Source organism: Balaenoptera acutorostrata, chromosome 2 (genome assembly GCF_949987535.1).
Source record: "Balaenoptera acutorostrata chromosome 2, mBalAcu1.1, whole genome shotgun sequence".
NCBI classification, from domain to species: Eukaryota; Metazoa; Chordata; class Mammalia; order Artiodactyla; family Balaenopteridae; genus Balaenoptera; species Balaenoptera acutorostrata.
In genome coordinates, this window is record NC_080065.1 from 92,609,099 (window position 1) to 92,637,021 (window position 27,923).

Below are 27,923 nucleotides of genomic sequence, written 5' to 3' on the forward strand. Positions count from 1 at the left end.
ACTTTCCCTATTCCTCTCTGTCTCCTATGATGTTTCTAATTATACACATATTAGATCTCTAAAAGTCCTAAAGTTCAGTGATACTCTGTTTATTAAAAAAAAATTTTTTTTTCTCTCTGCTTCATTTTTGATAGTTTGTATTGCTATGTGTTGTTGAGTTTTGTTTGGGGACACAGTTACGTTACTTGGAAAGAGTTTGATCTTTTGGATCCTGATTTTAAGATTTGTTAGGCAGGACCAGAACAGTGTTAATTCCAGGGCTAATTACTCCCTACTAGCAAGGCAAAACTTTTTTGAGTATTCTACCCTGTGCCCCATAAATTTTGAGTTTTTCCATGTGGCTGGTGGGAATGGGCAGTATTCCCAACCATGGGTGGGCACCAGGTCCTGTTTCCTCTAGTCTTTTCAGCCAGTTCTTTGCCCAGCTCATGTAGTTTTCTCACAGGCATGCACTGATCAGTGTTGTGCTGAATCCTGGACGGAGCGGGGCTCGCTGCAGATCTCTGGGCTTCTCTCTGTGTACCTCTATCCTCTCCAGTAGTCTGTCCCATGAACTCCAGTTGCCTTGCTCTTTCCTGACTCTCAGCTTTGTCTCCTCAACCCACGAGTTCTGCTGGTGTCTCCTTCAGTTTCTCCTTCCTGTGCTGCAGTCTCTCAAGTCAATAAGTCAGGGCAATTGTAGGGCTCACCTTGTTTGTTTCCTTTTCTTGGTGATCACTGTTCTTCTTTGGCTGGTAAACAGTGTCTTGAAAACTGTTGTTCCATATCTTTTGTCCATTTTTTGCTTGTTTCAGGTAGAAGGGTAAATTTGGTCCCTGTTACTCCATCTTTGCTGATTTTATTTTTAAAGATTTTTCCCAATAGCATTTTATTTTTCTTCTGGGAAGATGTAATTAGCACTTATGAAATCAGACTACATATTTAGAATTTAAGATAATTCAGATCAGGTGAGGGTTTGCATTATTATTTTAATTAAAAAATGTAAACAAGTATAAGCTATGTGAGGCCCAGAGAGTTTTCTTCTTGACCTTTTAATTTAACCCCTGTAATGGCCAAGTCCCATGCCTAAAATTTCTGATTGGGCATTGTAATTAGTATATATCAAACTTTTTACTATGACTTCTAAGTCTGTTTATCTCTGATTTTCTCCCTGCACTTCCCTTAAGAAAATACCTCCAGGAAGGCAACTGGGGCAGTTTTAGACCTTTCAGTTCTCTTTGGGATTCCAGCCCTGTGCTGCCTGCTGTCCAATATATGAAAAGAGTGTCATTTATGATGCCCTATTTTCTAGTTGTTTTCAATGGGAAGATGAGTTTGATTCCAGTTAGTATGTCGTGGTCAGAAGAGGTCCTTTACTTTGCTGGTTATTTTATCTCCTCTTTCTAACATTGTTACTGGTACAAAGGAATCAATCAGTCAATCAAGAAAAACAGTGTTTTCGTGTTTCCTTCATCTCATTTCTGAGTACCTGATAATATGCATGATTAATTTGTTAATTACAATTACTAATATATAGAAATATAAGCAGTGTGGTAGGATCTTTACATTTCATGCCTGTTGCTATTGTATATACCTGAATGGAATAAATTATTTTCTGTGGAAAATTCTAACATTTAATTTAAAAAAATTAATTTAGACTTTATTTCCCCAAGGTAAGTTAAACTAGTGAGTTTTTACCACGTTGTGGAGGAGCTGCTAATATTTCCTACTACCTTTGAGTAGATATTGTTTTTATATTTTTTCACACTATCATGTAATGATTAAAAAATAGCTCACCTTGTTCTGTATTATTTTATTTTAGATATAGTTTTGGCTTCTAGTGTGATGATTGTTCCCTGTTCCATATGAGAGCTGCAATTTAATTGCATGGAAGCATCTGTCCTAAATTTGGAGTGATACAGTAAAGGCTGGTGTTTCATATTTTAGTAAACCATATGTTTGGAAGTGCTATCGTGGTGTTAGGTCACAGTGTGTATGTATTTTGAGCAGCTTGTGGATGGAATTTGAGTTGGTACAGAAATAATTTTGTTTTGGATTAGTTCTAATATTTACATTTTTACAAGGCATTTCAGGTTTGAGGAGAAAAAAATAATTTGTTATCTTTTCCACATTTCATGTATAGTCATTTATTTATCAAGACATTTATTTATCTTACAGAAATAACTTTGTACTCTATAAACTGTTCTGAAGATTGGCTTTTTTACTTAGTTATGTATTTTGGGCTTTCTCTGTATCATTTCACTTGCAGTTACTTTACTTTTTTTAATGGCTGCATATCATTTTATAATTCATTTCTTCAGTTTTTTTTTTATTGAACTCTTTTTGCTCTTAAAATTGTGATAAATATCCTTGTAAATAAAATCTGAATTCTTGTGAAAATATTATTTGTGAGATAAATTCTAAGAAGTAGAATTTCTGGGTATAAAGTTTGCCCACTTAGAATTTTAGTAGCTATTGCCAAATTTGTTTTTCAGTAATTTACATTTCCACTAACAGTGCATTAGAGAGCCTGTTCCCATATACACTCACCTACAGTGTGTGGTTGTTTAATTTAATTTTGTCAATCTGATACATGAAAAATAATAATTTCAAATGGCTTCATTTGTATTTTTTTATTATTAGAAGGGGTAAGCCTTTTCCTTTCAAATCATTATCTTCAGAGGCATCTAAGAAACAATGTTAAATAACATTGTTGATATTAAACAGCTTGGTTTGTGTTTGACTTATATGGGAATACTTCTATATTTGACTATTAAATATTCATTTTTGAAATGTTCCCAAACTGATTATGAGACGTTTTTCTTTTAATGGGCAATTTTGCCCAATTAATATTTTACTTAAGACTTTTGCATTGGTATTTATAAATGAATTTAATTTTGTAGTATCTTCATCATTTTTTGTTATCTGTGTTATGGTGATTTTAGGAACTTTGTTTTCAATCTCCATTTTTAGAAACAATTTAAGTAATACCAAAGGTATCTCTTTCATAAAGGTTTGAAATTATTCATTAGGAAAAAATGTTTGAGCTGTGTACTTTATTAGAGGTATTTTATTGATAATTGATTTATGATAACCATGTACTCCATGGTTATTGGTCTCTTTGAATTTCCTATCTGTGAAAGTTAGGGTTCAGTCAGGAAAACAGAACCTACACTAGGTACTTCAATAAATAGGATTTAATTGGGGGTAAATGTGTTCAAAAGTTTTAGAAGAGCTAAGAGCAAGCAGAGAAAGGTAAGGCACCTCAGAGATTAGTGACTATGTGGAGCCTCTACCATCTGGAAGCCACAAAGGGAGGAGGAGGGCTTATTACAAGCAGAGAGACAGAGGAAAGAAAGAATCTGAGAGGGAGAGAGAAATATATCCTGGCTTCTCCCTTCTTCCTGCCCTTCAGCCTTGTGCCAGTACCTCCCATTGCCCAATAAAGCCAAAAGCCAGTTAGCAAGGGAGAGCCTGGGAAATACAGTTTGCAGAGATGAGGTCCCAGCAGGTAAAGGGCAGGGAATGTACCTGTGAGCAAAAAATGGAATGATCTGTATGCAGTCTCTTGGAATGTCAATTTTGCTAATTTGCATTTCTCTTTAAAAGAAAAAAAAAGCTACTTCACTTATTTTCAGATTCTTCTCTCAGTTTTTGCAATTTTGTCTTAATTTATGGTTATTTCTCACTTCTAAGTGTCGATTTTATATACTTTATTTCCTTTGTTATTGTTATTTCCTTCGTTATTGTTAAGCTCTCCTTTTTAATGCTGTCAACATTTTTTCTATTTTTATTTTTGTCTAATTAATAAATATTTTTCATTTTTTCTTTTCAGTTCCTTCTTTGTACTTTCCTTAGTTTTATATTGTTCTCCCTTTTCTAACTTCTAAAACTGTATTTTAATAAATTTATTTTAAAATTTTCTTACTTAGAAATAGAAGTGTAAAGTTTGTGAATATTTGAGCATATTGAGCTGTATATCATGGAGCTTGATGGTCAGTGTTTTATTTACTGTTATTTCTAGGTCTTCTTTTAGTTTAAAAACTTAACTTTTTTGGCCTATGCATTTTTTTAGGAATTATTTGATTTTTTTCCCTTAAAAAATTCTGATAAGGATTTTTTCCTTTAAGTGAAAGAGGCTAGATAGTGTGGTTAGTATGCACTATTTCTAATTTTGAGGAAGTTTATGAAATTTCTTATAGCCCAATATTATCTAATTTTTAAAAATATTCTTTTAAAATAGGTATTTTTAGACCTGTAGTGTATAGAGTTTTATATATGATGATAGATCAAACATATTCATTATTAAATTACTTATTCAGATACTCTGTATTATTTTTTTTTTTAGTCTAGTCTGTCACAGGTAGAGATGAGCATATTTAATTCTCCTACTACTTTTGATTTCTCATTGCATTTTCCACCATTTTTGCTTTCTGTTTGGATGTACTGTTTTCTGGAATGAAAAGAATCACAACAGTTATATATTCATGCTGAGTGATATTGTTTGGCAACATACTGTGCCCTTCTTTGTTTTATATTTTGTGTCTAGAATTCAGTTTTATATCGTTTGAATATAATGACTGCTGGATCTTACTGTTCATATTTTTCTGGGAGAGGGGTTTCCGTATCTTTTCTGTTGTTGTTACATGTTATTTTATTTTACTGATGTTTCTCATTTTGTGTATAGTGAAGTTTTTTCCCCTCTGATTTGATAATGTTTTCCTTTTCATAGATGTTTAACACATAAAGTTTACATATAATATTTAACAGATGTGTTTAGTATAATTTTTATTTTGCAGCTTATTTTTAATTTTAATCATTTTAAGTTTCTTTTGTTTTCTTTCTTTTTCTAGTGGACAATGTTAACTTTCTTTAAAAATTATTTTTGTAATTCAGAAGGTCTATATAGTCTGCTTTTTTCTAAACATTCACTTGTTTAAGTTTTGAAACTTAAAAATTATAAGCTTATATCTGTATCTGTTTATTTACAAACTTTACAACTAAAGCTGTCTATTGACTCTTCTGTATGAAAGGTGAGGAAATGAACATACTTACACTTCTTATCCATCTCTCACTCCTGATTTTGTTAGTATCCTTTGGGATTTTTGTCTAGTTTATTATAGTTAAATTATTCCTACTTTCACATTTTATAGCTCTTCTCTCAAAAGTTGATACTTTTTTCTATTTTGTAAATTTAACCACAATGGTTTTATTTTCAAATTGTATTAATATTCTTTGCCTGTGATTAAATTTTTCTAAAATTAAACTTCAGATATTTTCACTTTTTATTATTTCTTAACCTATCTGTAGCTTTCAGCATCAGTGACTCTGACTACTGGTAAAATTCCATTATGAGGAACATTATTAATCCCTTAAGCAGGATTCTGTATAATAAAGCAATTTGAATGTCTGCAGATGGTCTGCAGATGAGATGAGTATTTTGTTTATCAGGTTAGAAGGAATTATCTTCCACAAATTATCCTCATCAACAAATAATTTATCTATGCTTTGGCCACTGCTATGCCCGAACTAAAGAGCATATCTGCAAAGTGCTGTATCAGTTTTATTATAAATGTTGAAATGCATCTTTTTTGTTTGTTTGTTTCTTTATTAAGCATCTGTTAACATTTTGCTCATCTCTCTTTTTAAGAAATATTCCAGCCATGCATCTAATTCGAGTTATACACCACCCAAACATTTTCTTGCACACTCACTCATTCCTTTTAGGCCAGTGCTTCTTATTGCATTATGTGCTGCTCTAATCCCTCTGTTGTTTTATCAGTTGAAGATAGACTTGTTAATTTTCCTTCCCCATCATAATTGGCATTGTTCTATGCTATCTAATTCCAGTTTGAAACAATTAAAAAAATCTTTTAATGGCATATTTTCACTTCATGGTTTTATTCTACATTTGTTCCTCCTTCCCTCCCTCTCTCCCTTCCTTCTTTCAAAGAATATTTAGTAACTATTATTTCAGGCTTCACAGTGAATACCTAAAATAGTGAACAAAGAGACACAGTACTACCCTCATGGAGCTTCCATTGTAGTTGGGGAGACATTAAAAAAAAAAGTATACATACAAATAAATAATTGTTTTAAGTGCTAAGATAAAGAATAGCAAGCATTAGACCTACATGAGATTTAGCTGATTTCCTAAAGGAAGAGGTGGATCTTGCCATGTGAAAGAGAGGATGAGCTCCCAGGAAGAGAGAATGTTTCAGAAACTAAAGGAAGACCAGTGCTCCTAGAACTTATTTAGCTGGGTAGATAATGGCAAAACAGAAGTTGAAAGGATAGACAGAGGACACATAATCTGAGACACTATAGGTCTTAGAAGGAAGTTTGGATTTTTCTTTAAATGAAAAGGAAAGCCAGTGTAGGATTTTATGCAGGAGATGACAATTTCTTTTGCTACTTTAAGGAGAATGGTTTGGAAAGGAGCAGAGTAGAAGAGAGGACACCAGTTAGGAGGTGCTGCAACAGTCTAAGCCAGAGATAATCATATCTTCCAAAAGGGGTGGCAGTGAATATGAAGAGAAGTGGGTAGATTTGTGGTAGACTTTGGAGGGAGAATCAGAAGGAGTTTCTGATGGATTGTTCATGTGCAAGGGTGACTTGAGCTTCAGAAGAACAGAGACTTTTAGGAAGAGAGGGCATATTTATTAGCAGTATTAGGTTGTTGTTAGTAGGATCAAGCCAGGTTTTTGTTACAGATAGAAGACAAATGCAAAGTTCTGATAAGAAGTATAAGGAGTTTTCTAATCATAGAGCAAGAGTTCTTGAGAGTACAGGATTCTATAGATAGTGTCTTGGGTCAGAATAGGAGATATTGAGGGCAATATGGGATTGACAGTTGGGGTAATAATATATACCTTGGGAGGTTTTGACTTTTCACAGTGACTGCAGTGAACAGGGCTATTAGACAGGATGAGATGTGCCCTCCTGGGAGGTGAAGGGCAATCTGACCCAGTTATGTGATCTTTAATATTAGCTTCTAAGAAGGCTTCTCCCTAGGCTGCAAGGACTCCTACATAGAATCACAAAAATTTATTGCTACAAAACACTTAGAGAGTATTTGTTTTTTGAAGATAGAGAATATTTGTTTTTTGAGAAAGAAACTGATTCCTCTCACTTTATTTTTGGTAGCCTTAATATTCTGCACATGCTATAGAATGTTTTTCTAACATGGTATTTTTTAGAGTGAAAATATCAAATGAAAAAGGCAAAGCTACAAGAATTACTAGGGCAATTTAAATTATGTTTTTAATCCATGTTTGTATAGTTTTTCTTGTTTTCATCTTTGTTAAATTTTATATTTTAATGGAGGAGCTACATCAGTTTTAAATGGCTTTGTGGTATCAAGAGCATCTTAGTACTGAGGTTTTTGAATTTGAAGTAAATATGATGAGTTCATAGGCCACCTGTCTTATTTCATGTTCATAATAGCATCTCAGAACTAAAAATGACGTTTTTCCCTAAAGAAATGTCCTCAAAGATTACTTTTTTTAAAAAACATATATTGCGGTGTATCAAAAACAAGATTACTAAGTTAGACCCTGGTGAGTTCTGACTGACTAAGAATTTGCTTCCTTTAGGCTATACTTTTGATTTAGATACCTATTAAATTTTGAATTAGGATTATTTTGGGCTACTAACAGAAACAGAATTAATTCTGTTCATTCACAGATCAAAGGTAATAGTGTAGAAAATTACCCTTGTGAAATACCTGAAACTATACCTTGTCTATTTTTTGTATCTTTACCATGGATCCTCTCTGACCATGGAAAATCTCCAACACCTGTTTCTGAATAGAATTTTGAAGACCTGTAGTGAAGAGCATTCCTTTAACTTTTTTTTCAGTATTTATAAGCTAGAAAGTCTAAAAACAAATGACTTGTTCTTCGAGCAGTATCCATATGCCCACTTGTCCCAAACCCACCATTATGTGTGTCTGCTATTGAGGCAACGTGTTGGGCTAGAAAAACCATTGAGAACTAATGGTATTTATTAAGAAAAGAGATAAGATAGAAATGTAGAGAATACAAGTATTTAAGACATAGACAGCAAAAGAAGAGCAGGTATAAAGTTTGAGAAGGAATTTTTAGGAAGGGAGGAAGGCAAGGCAGCATGTTGGAAGATAAGAAGCCATAGAAACCAAAAAAGAGAGTTTCAGGAAGAAGTGAGTCAGTAGGATCAGATGCCTCAGAGAAACAGGTTAAGAATGAAGATGGGTAAATTTCTGTTGCATTTGATCATTAGGAAGTGTTAACCTTACTGAGGCAATAGAATGGTTTGGGCAGAGGCAATGTATCAGTGTGTTGAAAAACAAACAAGAAGTGGTAAAATGAAGACTGCAAGTGTGGCTTCTCAAAGAGTCCCTTAATCCTGTCCTAGAATTCTGCAGTCTCTGATTACTGAATTTTGAAGCATTTGTTCTTGAATTTAAAGATATTAAATATGAACCACTCATATAGCTCCTTGCATAATTGCCAGAAACCTGCCATTTTTATATTAATGTAATAATTTGTGTAAAACTAAATATTTAAAGTTCCTGAAGACAGCTAAGTGGAAACCTCTAATACAAGTGCTAATTTTATTTCTTATTTTTTAAAAAGTCTTGGCTACTTATGATTCAGCAGACGGAACAACTTAGTAGGATAATGAAGACACATGCAGAGGACCTAAATTCTGGGCCCTTACACAGGCTCACCATGATGATCAAAGACAAGCAGCAGGTGAAGAAGAGTTATATAGGTGTTCATCAGCAGATAGAGGCAGAGATGATCAAGGTTTGTCTTTCCGTTCTGGAATTCTTTCTTTAATTTGATTTTTAAATTCACTGAAATACTTTATCTTGTTTGACTTTAAAAACTGTTTAGTCACCATTTCCTGCCAAGAAATAGATTTCAGTGCCTCTAATAAGTAGTATCTTATTTTTACTGAATATACAATTTTATTGATTATAAGATATATTGTTACTTTATATACTCTCATGAAAGAAAAAAATGCTGCCAATTAAACGATGATACAATCACTTAGAATTCTTATCACTTAGAATTTTTATTTTTTACTCACTGAAATAGCTCTTTTAGGCTTTTAAAAAATTAATTTGCATCATGTAATTCTATGCATATAATAAAAAATAGGCAAAATAAATTAATTGGAATATTTCTATATTTTTTTCACAGAGTCTGTCTCTTCTGGATAACTTTTTACAGTGGTTTTTGTTATGAAAATGTGCAAATATACAGAAGAGAGAATTGTTAAATGAACTCCCATTGACCTATCCATCCATATAGTCAATATTTTCTTTTCTTTTTTTTTTTTTTCATCTATACTCTCACCTACTTTTCTTCTACACTGGATAACTTTAAAGAAAATTCCAGTTATTATTTTATCCATAAGTATTTTAGTATATATTGCTAAAATAAGTACTCTCTTTTAAAAAACTATGTTATCATTAACCCACCTAAAATAACAATAATTTCTTAATATTATTAATTATCCTGACTATGCTCAAATGATTGTTAAATGTTTTCTACAGTTGTTTCATTTGAATCATGATCCAAACCTGGCTCATATGTTGCATTTGAATAATCTCTTTTAATCTCTAGGTTCCCCTCACCACCCCACTTTTAAAATGCCATTTATTTGTGGAAGAAACTGGGTAGTTTATTCTATAGCATTTAATTCCTTCATTTTGGATTTTGCTGTTAGCATCTTGTGATGCAGTTTCACATATTCCTTCATCCTCCAATTTTCTTGCAAACTGGAAGTTAGATCTAGAGGCTTGATAAGATTTTGGCTGTTTATTTTGGGCAAGAATACATCATAGGTGCTGGTATAGACTTCCTGTTGTCTCATATCAAGAGGTATATAATGTCTGCTTGTTTATCTTTTTCTGATGTTAAACTTGGCTAATAGGTTACAGTGTTGCCAGCCTGGTCAATCTATTAAAAAAGTTTCTCTTCAGCCTTTCACCTAATAGTTTTAGAAACACTTCATATTCACCGCTTAGATCCATTAGCTCAGTGCAGGTTGTAAAATGGCAATATTTTACTTCTGTCATTCCTGATGCAATTGTTAGCTGGAGTTTTTCAATAAAAATTTTTCCTTTATCAACTATTTGGTTGCCATGAGGTGTAAGGTAGGATAAATTCTTGCTTTTTGATATTAATTTGCCAGTTTGGGACTTCCCTGGTGGCGCAGTGGTTAAGAAGCCGCCTGCCAATGCAGGGGACACAGGTTTGATCCCTGGTCCGGGAAGATCCCACATGCCACGGAGCAGCTAAGCCCGTGTGCCACAACTACTGAGCCTGCGCTGTAGAGCCCGCGAGCCACAACTACCGAGCCTGCGCTGTAGAGCCCGCGAGCCACAACTACTGAGCCTGCATGCTGCTAGTGAAGCCTGTGCACCTAGAGGCTGTGCTCCACAACAAGAGAAGCCACCACAATGGGAAGCCAGTGCACTGCAATGAAGAGTAGTCCCCGCTGGACACAACTAGAGAAAGCCTGCGCGCAGCAATGAAGACCCAACGTAGTCCCCCCACCCCCGAAAATATTGCCAGTTTGCCGAATAGTGAATTGGTTGTTTAGCAACTTCAAAAGTTAAGACTTCTAGTTTCCAGACCAGCATGTAAGAAGTTTGGAAGTTGTTCCTCCATCCTAACAACAAGTAAAAAGCTGAACAAACTGAAAAATCAACAACTCTTCTTAGATCCATTAGAGAAAGTAGGTCACGGAGCAGATGACTGCCCCTCCCCCCCACCAATTGGAGAGACTGACAAGCAAATACAGAGAATCACAACTTATCAGAGCAGCAGTGGTCTCAGGAACCACTGTTGGTTGTAGAAAAACCTGAACTGTAACTGACAAATTCTGGAAGTTCAGTGTGGACATTTCTGAGGGTTAAAAACTCCAGGAGGACCCACTCATTGAGGGGCCTTTACACTTGTGAATTTTACCTCCCAAATCCCTATGAGGTTCTCACAGAGAATATAGGAAAAAAAAAATCTCATGATCCTGGTAGTGGCAGAGTAAAAGGAATAATTTTGACATATGCTAGAGCATTCTGTTTTTAACAAGGTCTGTCGTCAGGACAAACTGTTTAGCCAGAACCTAACTGACCTGGGGGAAGGGAAGTACCCAACTCCAGCTCACTCTAGCCATCCTGTCCCATGTAAGGCGGGATGGAGACTGAGAAGTACATGTGAAGTTCACGGTCCAGGGGCACAGGCTCAGTGAAAGACCAAGACCTAATCAGAGGGCTATAAAATGCTTCTCCTTCCTTGACAACTTATCACCACATTAGTACAGGCCTGTTTACCTCAGTTCCTTTTACCCAGTACATTATACCTGACAATCAAGAAGAAAGAGACAAGGCTTACCAAGAGGCAGGAAACACAATTGGAAGAGACAGAGCAAGCATCAGAACCAGACATGGCAGGGATCTTGGAATTATCAGACTGGGAATTTAAAGCAACTATTAATAATGTGCTAAGAGCTCTAATGAGTAAAGTAGACAGCATACAAGAACAGATGGGCAATGTAAGCAGAAAGATAGAAATCCTAAGCAAGGACCAAGAAGAGATTCTAGAGTTCAGTAACATTATAACAGAAATGAAGAATAACTTTGATGGGCTTATTAGGAGACTGGACATAACTGAAGAAAGAATCTCTGAACTTGAGTTTATACCAATAGAAATCTCTAAAAGTGAAAAGCAAAGAGAACAAAGACTGAAAAAAAAAAGTAAACAGCATATTCAAGAATTTTGGGACCACTACAAAAGGTGTAACATACATATAATGGGAATTCCAGAAGGAGAAGAAAGGGACTGAGGAATAGAAGAAATTTTTGAAATAATAATGACTGAGAATTTCTCCAAATTAATGTCAGACACCAAATGACAGATCCAGGAAGCTCAGAGAACACCAAACAGAATGAATGATGAAAAACCCCCTCATAAACCTAGAATTCTGAACCCTGTGAAAGTATCCCTCAAAAGTGAAGGAGAAATAAAGTCTTTGTCAGACAAACAAAAATTGATGGAATTTGTTGCCAAGAGACTGAGAAAGAAAGTATGATATAGGTCAGAAACTTGGATCTACATAGAGAAAGAAAGAGCATTGGGGAAGGAATGAGTGAAGATAAAATGAAAACTTTTATTTTTCTCATTCTTAATTGATTTAATGGATAATGGTTTATTGAAAATGATAATAGCAACAATGTATTTGATTATGTACACTCATGTATATATCCTGTGTGTGTGTACATATTTTTATGTATGCTTATATATAAGTGAAATGAATGACAGCGATAATACTTGGGATGGGAAGGAGGAATTATGATTATTTTGTTATTGTAAGGTATTTACACTATGCATGAAGTGGTATAGTGTTATTTGAAAGTAGGAGTGGATTAGTTACAAATGTATGTTGCAAACTCTAGGGCAGCCACTAAAAAAAAGCAAAAAAAAGAAGTATACCTAGTATGCTAAGAAATGATAGAGAATAGAATCACATAAAATACTCAATTAAAACCACAAAGACAGAAAAAGAGTGGGAGACAAAAATTGGAACAAATAATAAGGGTAACAAATAGGAAACAGTAACAAATATGGTAGATACTAATCCAAATATATCAATAATTACTTTGAAGGTCAGTGGTCTTAATGAACCAATTAAAAGACAGATATTGTCAGAATGGATCAAAAAACAAGACACAACTGTATGTTGTCTACAAGAAACCTACTTTATATATAAAGACACATATAGATTAATAGTAAATGGATGGAGAAAGATATACCATACTAACCCTAATCAAAAGAAAGTGGGAGTAGCTATATTAATTGCAGACAGGCCAGACTTAAAAGTAAAGAAATTTATCAGGGATAAAGAGGGGAATTACATAATGTTGAAGGGGTCAGTTCTCCAGGAAGACACTGTAATCCTTAACATGTATGTGCCTAACAACATAGCATCAAAATACTGATAAAACTGCAAAAAGTGTTAGAATTGTAAGGAGAAGTGGATGAACCTCTATTATAGTTGGAGATATCAGCACCCTCCCCACCCCCCATCAGAAATGGACAGATGCAACAGGCAGAAAATCAGTAAGGACAGAGTTGAACTTAATAATATCATCAATCAACTAGATATAAGGAACATGTATAGACTACTTCATCCAACAGCAGGAGAATACACATTCTTCTCAAGCTCACATTGGATGATTCAACAAGATAGACCACATTCTAGGTCATAAATCACACCTTAATAAATTGTAAAAGATGGAGTTGATACAGTGTCTTCTCTGAGACCACAGTGGAATTAAACTAGAAATCAGTAACAGAAAGATAGCTGGAAAATCCCCAAATACTTGGAGGTTAAACAGCACACTTCTAAATAACACGTGGATCAAGGAAGAAATCTCAAGAAAAATTTAAAGATATTTTGAATGAAATGAACCTGGAAACAAAACTTATCAAAATTTGTGGGATACAACAAAAGCAGTGCTTAGAAGGAAATTTATAGCATTGAATGCATTTGTTAGAAAAGAAGAAAGATCTAAAATCAATCATCTAAGCTTCCACCTTAGGACAATAGAAAGAGAAGAGCAAATTGAATCCAAAGTACACAGAAGAAAAGAAATAATGAAAATTAGAGCAGAACTCAATGAAAATGAAAACATGAAACTAATAAAGTCAACAAAACCAAAATCTGGTACTTTGAGAAGAATAAAATCAGTAAGCCTCTAGCCAGGCTAACAGAAACCCAGTGTGGGTACAAATTACTAATATCAGAAGTGAAAGATACATATCCCATGGATATTAAAAGGATAATGAAGGACTACTTTTTAAAAACTCTTATGTCCTAATTCAAAAAGAGTCATGTACAACAATGTTCATTGCAGCTCTATTTACAATAGCCAGGACATGGAAGCAACCTAAGTGTCCATCGACAGATGAATGGATAAAGAAGATGTGGCACATATATACAATGAAATATTACTCAGCCATAAAAAGGAACGAAATTGAGTTATTTGTAGTGAGGTGGATGGACGTAGAGTGTGTCATACAGAGTGAAGTAAGTCAGAAAGAGAAAAACAAATACCATAAGCTAACATATATATGGAATCTAAAAAAAAAAAAAAGGTCATGAAGAACCTAGGGGCAAGAAGGGAATAAAGACACAGACCTACTAGAAAATAGACTTGAGGACGTGGGGAGGGGGAAGGGTAAGCTGTTACAAAGTGAGAGAGTGGTAGTGTATATATGGATATATATACACTACCAAATGTAAAATAGATAGCTAGTGGGAAGCAATCGCATAGCACAGGGAGATCAGCTCGGTGCTTTGTGACCAGCTAGAAGGGTGGGATAGGGAGGGTGGGAGGGAGGGAGACGCAAGAGGGAAGAGATATGGGGGTATATGTATATGTATATGTATAATTGATTCACTTCGTTAAACAGAAACTAACACACCATTGTAAAGCAATTATATTCCAGTAAAAACGTTAAAGAAAAAAAAAAAAACCTCTATGTCCATAAGTTTGATAACCTGGGAGAAATTGGCCAAAGCCTTGAAGGACACAGTCTGCTAAAACTCACATAAGAAGAATAGACAATCAATAGGCACATATCTATTAAAGTAATTGAATCAATTAATTAATAACCTTCCAAAACAGAAAGCACCAGGCTCAGATGGCTTCAGACTCAGATGGCTTCATTGGTGAATTCTATTAAACATTTAAGGAAGAAATTATGCCAATTCTCTACAAACTATTTCAGAAAAAGAAACAGAGAGGAGCTTCCTAACTCCATTCTATGAGGCCAGCATTACCTAACACCAAAAGCACACAAAGACATTAGAAGAAAAGGAAACAACAGACCAATATCTATCATGAACATAGATGCAGAAATTCTTAATACACTATGAAGAAATAAAATCCAACAGTGTAGAAAAAGAATTTATACACTTTGACCAAGTGGAATTTTTTTCAGGTGTGAAAGGCTGGTTCGATATTTGAAAATCAGTTAATGGGATCCACTATATCAGGAAATTAAAAAAGAAAAATTACATGAGCATATGAATAGATGCAGAAAAAGCATTTGACAAAATCCAACACCAGTTGGGTTGGTTCTCAGTAAACGAGGAATAAAGGGGAACTTCCTCAACTTGATAAAAGATATCTACAAAAAACTTATAGCTAACATCATCCTTAATTGTGAGAAACTCATAACTTTCCCACTAAGATCAGGAGCAAGGGAAGGATGTCTGCCCTTACCAATGCTTGTCAACATAATACTGGAAATCTTAGCTAATGAAACAAGGCAAGAAAAAGAAATAAAATGTGTACAGATTGGGAATGAAGAAATAAAGCTGTCTTTGTTTACAGATGACATGGTTGTTCATCCAAGAGAATCAACAAAAAACTCTTGGAACTAATAAACAGTTATAGCAAGTTTGCAGGATACAGTGTTAGCATACAGAAGTCAGTCACTTCCCTATATATTAACAATGAACAGGTGGAATATGAAATTAAAAACACAATACCATTTACATTAGCACCTCAAAAAATGAAATACTTAGGTATACAACTATCAAAATATGTACAAGATCTATAGGAGGACAATGACAGAACTCTGATGAGAGAAATCAAAGAAGAAATAATTGTAGAGATATCCCATGTTTGTGGATGAGAAACCTCAGTGTTGTCAAGATACAAATTATTCCCAATTTGAACTATAGATTCAACAGTCCCAATCAAAATCTCGGGAAATGCCAAATTGATTCTAAAATTTATATGGAGAAACAAAAGACCCAGAATAGCCAACAGAATATTGAAGGAGAAGAACAAAATTGGAGAACCGACACTACCTGACTTCAAGATTTATCATAAAGACACAGTAATCGGGGAGAGCTTCAAGATGGCAGAAGAGTAAGACGTGGAGATCACCTTCCTCCCCACAAATACATCAGAAATACATCTACATGTGGAACAACTCCTACAAAACACCTACTGAACACTGGCAGAAGACCTCAGACCTCCCAAAAGGCAAGAAACTGCCTACATACCTGGGTAGGGTAAAAAAAAAAAAAAGAAAAAACAGAGACAAAAGAATAGGGACGGGACCTGCACCAGTGGGAGGGAGCTGTGAAGGAGGAAAGGTTTCCACACACTAGGAAGCCCCTAGTCTCACGGGTGGAGACTGCGGTGGCAGAGGGGGGAAGCTTTGGAGCCACGGAGGAGAGCTCAGCAACAGGGGTGCAGAGGGCAAAGCGGAGAGATTCCCGCACAGAGGATCGGTGCCGACCAGCACTCACCAGCCCAAGAGGCTTGTCTGCTCACCCGCCGGGATGGGTGGGGACTGGGAGCTGAGGCTCTGGCTTCAGAGGTCAGATCCCAGGGAGAGGACTGGGGTTGGCTGCGTGAACACAGCCTGAAGGGGGCTAGTGAGCCACAGCTAGCCAGGAGGGAGTCCGTGAAAAAGTCTGGAGCTGCCGAAGAGGCAAGAGACTTTTCCTTGCCTGTTTGTTTCCTGGTGCGCAAGGAGGGGGGATTAAGAGCGCCGCTTAAAGGAGCTCCAGAGACGGGCGCGAGCCGCAGCTATCAGCATGGACCCCAGAGACGGGCATGAGACACTAAGGCTGCTGCTGCAGCCACCAAGAAGCCTCTGTGCAAGCACAGGTCACTATCCACACCTCCTCTCCCGGGAACCTGTGCAGCCCACCACTGCCAGGGTCCCATGATCCAGGGACAACTTCCCTGGGAGAACACACAGCGCGCCTCAGGCTGGTGCAATGTCAGGCTGCCTCTGCCGCCTCAGGCTTGCCCCGCATTCCTACCCCTCCCTCCCCCGGCCGGAGTGAGCTAGAATCCTCTAATCAGCTGTTCCTTTAACCCCGTCCTGTCTGAGCTAAGAACAGACGCCCTCAGGCGACCTACACGCAGAGGCAGGGTCAAATCCAAAGCTGAACACCAGGAGCTGTGTGAAAAAAGAAGAGAAAGGGAAATCTCTCCAGCAGGCTCAGGAGCAGTGGATTAAATCTCCACAATCAACTTGATGTACCCTGCATCTGTGGAATACCTGAATAGACAACAAATCATCTCTCCCAGAGATCTCCATCTCAACGCTAAGACCCAGCTCCACCCAATGACCAGCAGACTCCAGTGCTGGATGCCCCATGCCAAACAACTAGCAAGACAGGAACACAACCCCACCAATTGGCAGAGAGGCTGCCTAAAATCATAATAAGGCCACAGACACCCCAAAACACACCACCAGACGTGGACCTGCCCACCAGAAAGACAAGATCCAGCCAGCCTCATCCACCAGAACACAGGCGATAGTCCCTTCCACCAGGAAGCATACACAACCCACGGAACCAACCTTAGCCACTGGGGGCAGACACCCAAAACAACAGGAACTATGAACCTGCAGCCTGCGAAAAGGAGACCCCAAACCCAGTAAGTTAAGCAAAATGACAAGACAGAGAAACACACAGCAATGAAGGAGCAAGGACAAAACCCACCAGACCTAACAAATGAAGAGGAAATAGGCAGTGTACCTGAAAAAGAATTCAGAATAATGATAGTAAGGATGATCCAAAATCTTGGAAATAGAATGGAGAAAATACAAGAAACGTTTAACAAGGACCTAGAAAAACTAAAGAGCAAACAAACAGTGATGAACAATACAATAAATGAAATAAAAAATTCTCTAGAAGGGATCAATAGTGGAGTAACTGAGGCAGAAGATCGGATAAGTGACCTGGAAGATAAAATAGTGGAAATAACTACTGCAGAGCAGAATAAAGAAAAAAGAATGAAAAGAATTGAGGACAGTCTCAGAGACCTCTGGGACAACATTAAACGCACCAACATTCGAATTATAGGGGTCCCAGAAGAAGAAGAGAAAAAGAAAGGGACTGAGAAAATATTTGAAGAGATTATAGTCGAAAACTTCCCTAATATGGGAAAGCAAAACAGTCAATCAAGTCCAGGAAGCACAGAGAGTCCCATACAGGATAAATCCAAGGAGAAACATGCCAAGACACATATTAATCAAACTATCAAAAATTAAATACAAAGAAAAAATATTAAAAGCAGCAAGGGAAAAACAACAAACAACACACAAGGGAATCCCCATAAGGTTAACAGCTGATCTTTCAGCAGAAACTCCGCAAGCCAGAAGGGAGTGGCAGGACATATTTAAAGTGATGAAGGGGAAAAAATCTACAACCAAGATTACTCTAGCCCACAAAGATCTCATTCAGATTCGATGGAGAAATTAAAACCTTTACAGACAAGCAAAAGCTAAGAGAATTCAGCACCACCAAACCAGCTTTACAACAAATGCTAAAGGAACTTCTCTAGGCAGGAAACACAGGACAAGGCAAACCCCTACAGTATCAAACCCAAAACAATTAAGAAAATGGTAATAGGGACATACATATCAATAATTACCTTAAATGTAAATGGATTAAATGCTCCAACCAAAAGACATAGACTGGATGAATGGATATGAAAACAAGACCCGTATATATGCTGTGTACAAGAGACCCACTTCAGACCTAGGGACACATACAGACTGAAAGTGAGGGGATTGAAAAAGATGTTCCATGCAAATGGAAATCAAAAGAAAGCTGGAGTAGCAATTCTCATATCAGACAAAATAGACTTTACAACAAAGACTATTACAGGAGACAAAGAATGACACTACATAATGATCAAGGGATCAATCCAAGAAGAAGATATAACAATTGTAAATATTTATGCACCCAACATAGGAGCACCCCAATACATAAGGCAAATACTAACAGCCATAAAAGAGGAAATTGACAGTAACACAATCATAGTAGGGGATGTTAACACCCCACTTTCACCAATGGACAGATCGTCCAAAATGAAAATAAATAAGGAAACACAAGCTAAATGATACGTTAAACAAGATGGACTTAATTGATATTTATAGGACATTCCATCCAGAAACAACAGAATACACACTTCTTCTCAAGTGCTCATGGAACATTCTCCAGGATAGATCATATCTTGGGTCACAAATCAAGCCTTGGTAAATTTAAGAAAATTGAAATCGTATCAAGTATCTTTTCCAACCACAACGCTATGAGACTAGATATCAATTACAGGAAAAGATCTGTAAAAAATACAAATACAAGGAGGCTAAAATACACTACTTAATTACCAAGTGATCACCGAAGAAATAAAAGAGGAAATCAAAAAATACCTAGACACAAATGACAATGAAAACACGATGACCCAAAACTTATGGGATGCAGCAAAAGCAGTTCTAAGAGCTAAGTTTATAGCAATACAATTCTACCTCAAGAAAAAGAAACATCTCAAATAAACAACCTAACCTTACACCTAAAGCAATTAGAGAAAGAAGAACAAAAAAACCCCAAAGTTAGCAGAAGGAAAGAAGTCATAAAGATTAGATCAGAAAAAAATGAAAAAGAAATGAAGGAAATGATAGCAAAGATCAATAAAATAAAAGCTGGTTCTTTGAGAAGATAAACAAAATTGATAAACCGTTAGCCAGACTCATCAAGAAAAAAAAGGAGAAGACTCAAATCAATAGAATTAGAAATGAAAAAGAAGTAACAACTGACACTGCAGATATACAAAGGATCATGAGAGATTACTACAAACAACTGTATGCCAATAAAATGGACAACCTGGAAGAAATGGACAAATTCTTAGAAATGCACAACCTGCCGAGACTGAACCAGGAAGAAATAGAAAATATGAACAGACCAATCACAAGCACTGAAATTGAAACTGTGATTAAAAATCTTCCAACAAACAAAAGCCCAGGAGCAGATGGCTTCACAGGCGAATTCTATCAAAACATTTAGAGAAGAGGTAACACCTGTCCTTCTCAAACTTCCAAAATATAGCAGAGGGAGGGACACTCCCAAACTCATTCTATGAGGCCACCATCACCCTGATACCAAAACCAGACAAAGATGTCACAAAGAAAGAAAACTACAGGCCAATAACACTGATGAACATAGATGCAAAAATCCTCAACAAAATACTAGCAAACAGAATCCGGCAACACATTAAAAGATCATACACCATGATCAAGTGGGATTTATCCCAGGAATGCAAGGATTCTTCAATATATGCAAATCAATCAATGTGATACACCATATTAACAAATTGAAGGAGTAAAACCATATGATCATATCAATAGATGCAGAGAAAGCTTTAGACAAAATTCAACACCCATTTATGATAAAAACCCTCCAGAAAGTAGGCATAGAGGGAACTTTCCTCAACATAATAAAGGCCATATATGACAAACCCACAGCCAACATTGTCCTCAATGTTTAAAAACTGAAACCATTTCCACTAAGATCAGGAACAAGACAAGGGTGCCCACTCTCACCACTATTATTCAACATAGTTTTGGAAGTTTTAGCCACAGCAATCAGAGAAGAAAAAGAAATAAAAGGAATCCAAATCGGAAAAGAAGAAGTCAAGCTGTCACTGTTTGCAGATGACATGATACTATACATAGAGAATCCTAGAGATGCTACCAGAAAACTACTGGAGCTAATCAATGAATTTGGTAAAGTAGCAGGATACAAAATTAATGCACGAAATCTCTTGCCTTCCTATACACTAATGATGAAAAATCTGAAAGTGAAATTAAGAAAACACTCTCATTTACCATTGCAGCAAAAAGAATAAAATATCTAGGAATAAACCTACCTAAGGAGACAAAAGACCTGTATGCAGAAAATTATAAGACACTGGTGAAAGAAATTAAAGATGATACAAACAGATGGAGAGATATACCATGCTCTTGGATTGGAAGAATCAATATTGTGAAAATGACTCTACTACCCAAAGCAATCTACAGATTCAATTCAATCCCTATCAAACTATCACTGGCATTTTTCACAGAACTAGAACAAAAAAATTTCACAAATTGTATGATAACACAAAAGACCCCGTATAGCCAAAGCAATCTTGAGAAAGAAAAATGGAGCTGGAGGAATCATGCTCCCTGACTTCAGACTCTACTACAAAGCTACAGTAATCAAGACAGTATGGTACTGGCACAAAAAGAGAAATATAGATCAATGGAACACGATAGAAAGCCCAGAGATAAACCTTCGCACATATGGTCACCTTATCTTTGATAAAGGAGGCAAGAATATACAGTGGAGAAAAGACAGCCTCTTCAATAAGTGGTGCTGGGAAAACTGGACAGCTACATGTAAAAGAATTATATTAGAGCACTCCCTAACACCATACACAAAAATAAGCTCAAAATGGATTAAAGACCTAAGTGTAAGGCCAGACACTATCAAACTCTTAGAGGAAAACATAGGCAGAACACTCTATGACATAAATCACAGCAAGATCCTTTTTGACCCACCTCCTAGAGAAATGGAGATAAAAACAAAAATAAACAAATGGGACTCAATGAAACTTAAAAGCTTTTGCACAGCAAAGGAAACCATAAACAAGATGGAAAGACAACCCTCAGAATGGGAGAAAATATTTGCAAATGAAGCAACTGACAAAGGATTAATCTCCAAGATTTACAAGCAGCTCATGCAGCTCAATATCAAAAAAACAAACAACCCAATCCAAAAATGGGCAGAATATCTAAATAGGCATTTCCCCAAAGAAGAGATACAGACTGCCAAGAAACACATGAAAAGATGCTCAACATCACTAATCATCAGAGAAATGCAAATCAGAACTACAGTGAGATATCATCTCACACCGGTCAGAATGACCATAATCAAAAAATCTAGAAACAATAAATGCTGGAGAGGGTGTGGAGAAAAAGGAACCTTCTTGCACTGTTGGTGGGAATGTAAATTGATTCAGCCACTATGGAGAACAGTATGGAGGTTCCTTAAAAAACTAAAAATAGAACTACCGTACAACCGAGCAATCCCACTACTGTGCATATACCCTGAGAAAACCATAATTCAAGGAGTCATGTACCACAGTGTTCACTGCAGCTCTGTTTACAGTAAGCAGGACATAGAAGCAACCTAACTGTCCATCAACAGATGAATGGATAAAGAAGATGTGGCACATATATACATGGAATATTTCTCATCCATAGAAAGAAAAGAAATTGAGTTATTTGTAGTGAGGTAGATGGACCTAGAGTCTGTCATACAGAGTGAAGTAAGTCAGAAGGAGAAAAACAAATACCATATGCTAACACATATATATGGAATCTAAAAAAAAAAAAATCATGAAGAACCTAGGGGCAAGATGGGAATAAAGATGCAGACCTACTAGAGAATGGAGTTGAGGATATGGGGAGGGGGAAGGGAAAGCTGGGACAAAGTGAAAGTGTGGCATGGGCATATGTACACTACCAAATGTAAAATAGATAGCTAGTGGGAAGCAGCCCCATAGCACAGGGAGATCAGTTTGGTGCTTTGCGACCACCTTGAGCGGTGGGGTAGGGTGGGTGGGAGGGAGGGAAATGCAAAAGGGAAGAGATATGGGGATATAAGTATATGTATAACTGATTCACTTTGTTGTAAAGCAGAAACTAACACACTATTGTAAAGCAATTATACTTCAAATAGATGTTAAAAAAATTATTCTGATACTTTTCTCTGGATAATGAGTATTTGGCTTATGACTTGATGCATATCTATATAGGTGTGTATATATATATATATATAAATATCTTAATATATGAAAGATAATTAAAGGAGTATTTTAAATTAAAAAAATACAGTAATCAAGATAGTTTGGTATTTGTGAAAGACAATAGACGAATAAATAGATCAGTGGAACAGAATAGAGAGGGAGAGTCAGAAGTAGATCCACATAATTGTAGTTAACTGATCTGTGACAAAGGGGCAAAGTCAACACAGGGGAGAGAAGTTAATATTTTCAACAAATGGTGCTGGAACAAGGGACCTCCATGTGTAAAAAAACGAATCTAGACACATACTTTACACCAGTCAGAAAAATTTACTCAAAATGGATCACAGATCTAAATGTAAAATGTAATACTACAAAACACCTAGAAGATAAATAGGAGAAAACCTAGATGACCTCGGGTATGAAGATGACTTTTTAGATACAACACCAAAGGCATGATCCATGAAGAAATAATTGATAAGGTGGAATTCCTCAAAATTTTAAAACTTCTCTGTTTTCTTTCCTTTCTTTCTTTCCTCTTCCCTCCCTGTACTGCATGGCTTGTGTGATCTTAGTTCCCTGACCAGGGATTGAACCTGGGCCCTCAGCCTTGAGAGCACAGATTTCTAACCAGTTGACCACCAGGGAATTCCCTCCTTTCTTTCTTTTTTAAAACATTATAACTCCACAGAAATGTGTGTGACACGTGTTGCAAATGGCAAAGGAACACATGAGTTTTCATTTAGAGAAATTCTACTTAACACTGGATGTGAGTCATGGTATGAAACTGTGCCTCCAATCTCAAAGGGTATGTCATCTTTAGTACAGAATTTAAGGGAAAGTAAGAGCATTGGAAGTGAAACCCAGAAGGGTCTCAGGTACACTTTGGGTGGTCTATAAGCAAGTATGGAACTATAATGACTTCATAAGTTTAAAAGATATAATGAACTCAAAGCAGCCTGATAGGCAAGATAAAATGAACCAGATTGGCAAAATTCTCAGACAGGTTTCAACACCAGACATCAAAGTGATACAACAGTTTAAAAGTATGCAAAATGGAAAATAGTTCGAGCCCCTGAGACCAGAGCAGTAACTGTGATGGGCAATCATGCAGACGGAAGTGTCCATATTTCTTGCCTGCTCCAAGCAATATATATATATATATATCATATATATTGTATTCAGGTTCTCCTCAAAAAAATAAAAAATAAAACTTCTGCTCTGCAAAATACAATATCAAAGGAATGAGAAGATAAGCCATAGACTGGGAGAAAATATTTGCAAAGGCACATTTGATAAAAGACTGTTATCTAAAATACACAAATAACTCTCCCCTGGTGGCACAGTGGTTAAGAATCTGCCTGCCAATGCAGGGGACATAGGTTCGATCCCTGGTCCAAGAAGATCCCACATGCTGCGGAGCAACTAATCCCATGAGCCGCAACTACCGAGCCTGCACTCTAGAGCCTGCGAGCCACAACTACTGAGCCCATGCGCCGCAACTACTCAAGCCCGCATGCCGCAACTGCTTAGCCCACGTGCTGCAACTACTGAAACCTGCGTGTCTAGAGCCCGTGCTCCACACAAGAGAAGCTACCACAATGAGAAGCCCGTGAACCACAACAAAGAGTAGCCCCCGCTCGCTGCAATTAGAGAAAGCCTGCGCCCAGCAACGGGGACCCAACACAGCCAAAAATAAATAAAATTAATAAAAAAAAATACACAAAGAACTCTTAAAAGTCTACTAAGAGAACCAGCAACCTGATTAAAAAACAAACACCTCACCAAAGAAGATATACAGATGGCAAATAAGCACATAAAAAGTTGCTCAACATCATATGTCATCAGGGAAATGCAAATTAAAGGAACAATGAGATACTACTACGCATCTATTAGAATGCCCCAAATCCAGAACGTTGACAACACCCAATACTGGTGAGGTTGTGGAGCAACAGGAACTCTCATTCATTGCTGGTGGGAATGCAAAATAATCAGCCACTTTGGAAGACAGTTTGGCTGTTCCGTACAAAATTAAAAATACTCTTACCATAGGACCCAGCAATTGAGCTCCTTAGTATTTACCCAGAGGAGTTGAAGACATATGTCTACACTAAAGCCCACACATAGCTGTTTATAACAGCTTTATTCATAATTGTCAAAACTTGGAAGCTACCAAGAAGTCCTTTAGTAAGTGAGTGGATAAACTGTAGTGCATCCAGACAATGGAATAATATTCAGAGCTCAAAGGAAATGAGCTACCAAGCCACAGAAAGACATGGAGGAACCTTAAATGCATATTACTAAGTGAAAGAAGCCAATCTGAAAAATATGTATGATTCTAACTATATGATATTCTGGAAAAGTCAAAACTATGAAGACAGTAAAAAGATCATTGGTTCCCAGGGGTTAGTGAATAGGTGGAGCACAGAGGGTTTTATGACAGTGAAACAACTGTGTGTGGTACTATAATGGTGGATACATGTCATTATATGTTTGTTCAAAACCATAAAATGTACACCAAGAGTGGAACTTAATGTAAACTATGGACTTGTGTGATAATGATGTGTCATTGTAGGTTTATCAGTTGTAAAAATTTACAAACATACTCTAGTGGAGTATGTTGATAATCAGGGAGGCTGTGCATGAGTCAGGGTAAAAGACAACTGGGGAATCTCCGTACTTTGTGCTAAATTTGGCTGTGATACTAAAACTGCTGTAAAAGGTAAAGTCCATTAAAAACAAAATGTTAACCAGTGAGGTTCTTTTTAAAAGGGAATGATTTGAACTCATTTATATCTATATCATAGTTGTAGATATTTTTGTTTATTTACACAGTGCAATCCTCCATGCTGTCAAGAACATTTGTGATGCAGAATTTGTTTAAAGTGGGCTCTGGGATTTTCTTCCAAGTTGCTTATGCCCCTTTAGCAAGTTTCTAATGCTGCTAATTTCTTACTCTTCTCAGAAGGCTTATTAGAAGTTTTTCAGATACAATCTAAGACTCTCAATTTTTTCTCAAATGCTTGTTATGGCTTTTTGACTACAGAGTCAGGGACTTGGATTTGTCTAGCCTTTCTGTAGAAATAATAACCAAGTTCATGTGTGCATGCAGTGACCACTGTCATGATTGCTGCCTGGCCAGCAATGATTGTTAGGTACATCTTTTCAGAGATGTTACAATGTGAAAAAAAAAATCATGTTAGAACTGGTGAATTATGACAACTCAGAGTTATTCTGTACAATTAAAATAAGTATTTTAAATTATTTTTTTTATTAGAGAAAATATTTTTGTACACAGCAATTAATTATTGGCCTTTACATTTTAGATGATGACAGCACTATTTCATGATTTGCTCTTCTTTTTAAGAAATGTTTTTTTTTTCATATGCTGTTGAATTTATCACCGATTTCTAAGCTAATTTTAGTTTATTGGTTATAATTGTATATTAAAGAGCACCTCTGACCCATAAGCAGTAAAATATGCATCTGTTAATGCTTTGGAATTTAAGTTCTTGACTGATATAAATTTAAGCATTAAAAAATGTTTTTTCATTTCTCTTTTTGACAGGTCACCAAGACAGAACTAGAGAAATTAAAAACAAGCTATAGACAATTAATAAAAGAAATGAATTCTGCCAAAGAGAAATATAAAGAAGCTGTAGCTAAAGGTATGATGCAATTATAAAAAATGTTTATTTTAGTGATTTTTATTCTTATCATTTGAAAGTTATCTTTGTAAGTGGTGGAATGATTCCACTTAGACCAATTCACATTTAAAAAATATTAAAATAAGCCAAAATAGACTAATTACCAAACTATGTAATAAGTATTCCTTTTTTTGTTTTGTTTTTTTAAAATAATGGAAACTATTTTTGAGTAGTTCATATTATTAATAGAATTATGCAGTACTTGTAATAGAATGCAAGGAATGTTTAAATTTTTCTCATAGGCTTCAGATTTACTTACTTAATTACTGAGTACTAAATAAGAAAAATAAAGTTGTATTTGTTTAGAAGCTTTTATTGATCCTCTTTTTACCTGTATTTAAATGCCATTAAAATCACAAGTCATTTTATAGCTTAGTTTTGCTTTCATAGCTTAATTTTATATCTATATTGTACTAAAATTTTCATAATAAGCTTTGGAAGTAAATGGAAAGAGAAACATTATGTTTTAATCAAAGGTTTGTGGTTATAGTTTTTAAATGTGACTAAATAGTCTTCATATTTAGATTTTTTTTAATTATAAAATTTTTGTTGTTTTCTGGTTAAATAGAAGCATTATTAGCAACTCTTTTTAAAACATTTTTTTAATTATTAAATTTACCTTTCTCATTTATTAATATATTTTCTCTTTTTCTTTTACTTGTATATTATTTTGTCGTTTGGTTGAGGTAAATGAAATAAACAGCTCCGATATTTGGATATACCTTACACAATGAAAATACTGTGTTTTTGTTGTTATTCCCAGTAGACTAGAAGGGAGACTGATTTTGATGCAGTTTCCCCCCCTCCTCCCTTTCTGTCTCCCTTTCCCTCCTCCTCTTTCTCCTCCCTACTTCCTTCCTCTCCTTCCTTCTCTGTCCCTCCCCTTCTCTCCCTTGCCCTCCCTTCTCCCAGTATTCCCTTCAGCATTTACTTTGTGTCTCCCTTTCTCCCTGTCTCCATCCCTCCCACATTTATTTCACGTTTCTGCTTCTTGCAGTGTTTCTAGATGAATTAGTATTCACAGTTTACTTATTTTTACTTATTTTTCTTGTACCTCAACCAGCATTTTGAGATTACGATCTCTTTTTAATGCAAACATATCTTTTAAAATGCTTTTATAATTCAGTTATGTAAGTTATTTAAGTGAAGAAAAGAAAAAATGCAATAGTGGAAAGATGAGTCAGTCTTTGGAGTCAGATAGTCTTAGATGTAAGTTCCAATGTTGTACGATTATTTCATAATTTTCAAACTTTGTATACCTAATTATTATTCCTTTTTTATTTTAAAGAGTGCTTTATATAATCAAGAAGTATTTACTGAGCATTTGCTATCTTTAAGTTATTGAGATTCAAACATTCAAGGAGCTTACCCACTTCTAGTTGATATTCTAACTTGGGAACTGCAAGTCTTTACTGTTTTTCAAAATTTAGTCTTTATACAAGGGATCCCTTGCTAAACCATCAAGAGTGATTCAGAAATAGTTTTGTACATTGAGCATTACTACTCAATCTGTCAAAGGGTTATTTTTATAAAGTTCATTACATAATGCTTGGCTAGCATTCTCAAATTAGTTTCCT

General features: G+C 35.9%; 1 protein-coding gene across 5 annotated transcripts in view; it reads left to right on the forward strand.

Moving 5' to 3' along the window:
* The window catches only part of FER (FER tyrosine kinase), a 467,575-nt gene that overhangs the window by 75,922 nt on the left and 363,730 nt on the right, over nt 1-27,923 (forward strand). For 4 of the 5 annotated variants that reach the window (XM_057540548.1, XM_007192081.3, XM_007192079.3 and 1 more), the window contains 2 exons: nt 8,595-8,768; nt 26,208-26,307. In XM_057540548.1, coding sequence (XP_057396531.1) covers nt 8,595-8,768; nt 26,208-26,307 — 274 coding nt within the window. The remainder of the gene's footprint in view (nt 1-8,594; nt 8,769-26,207; nt 26,308-27,923) is intronic. The other variant, XM_057540547.1, reaches the window with a different exon arrangement.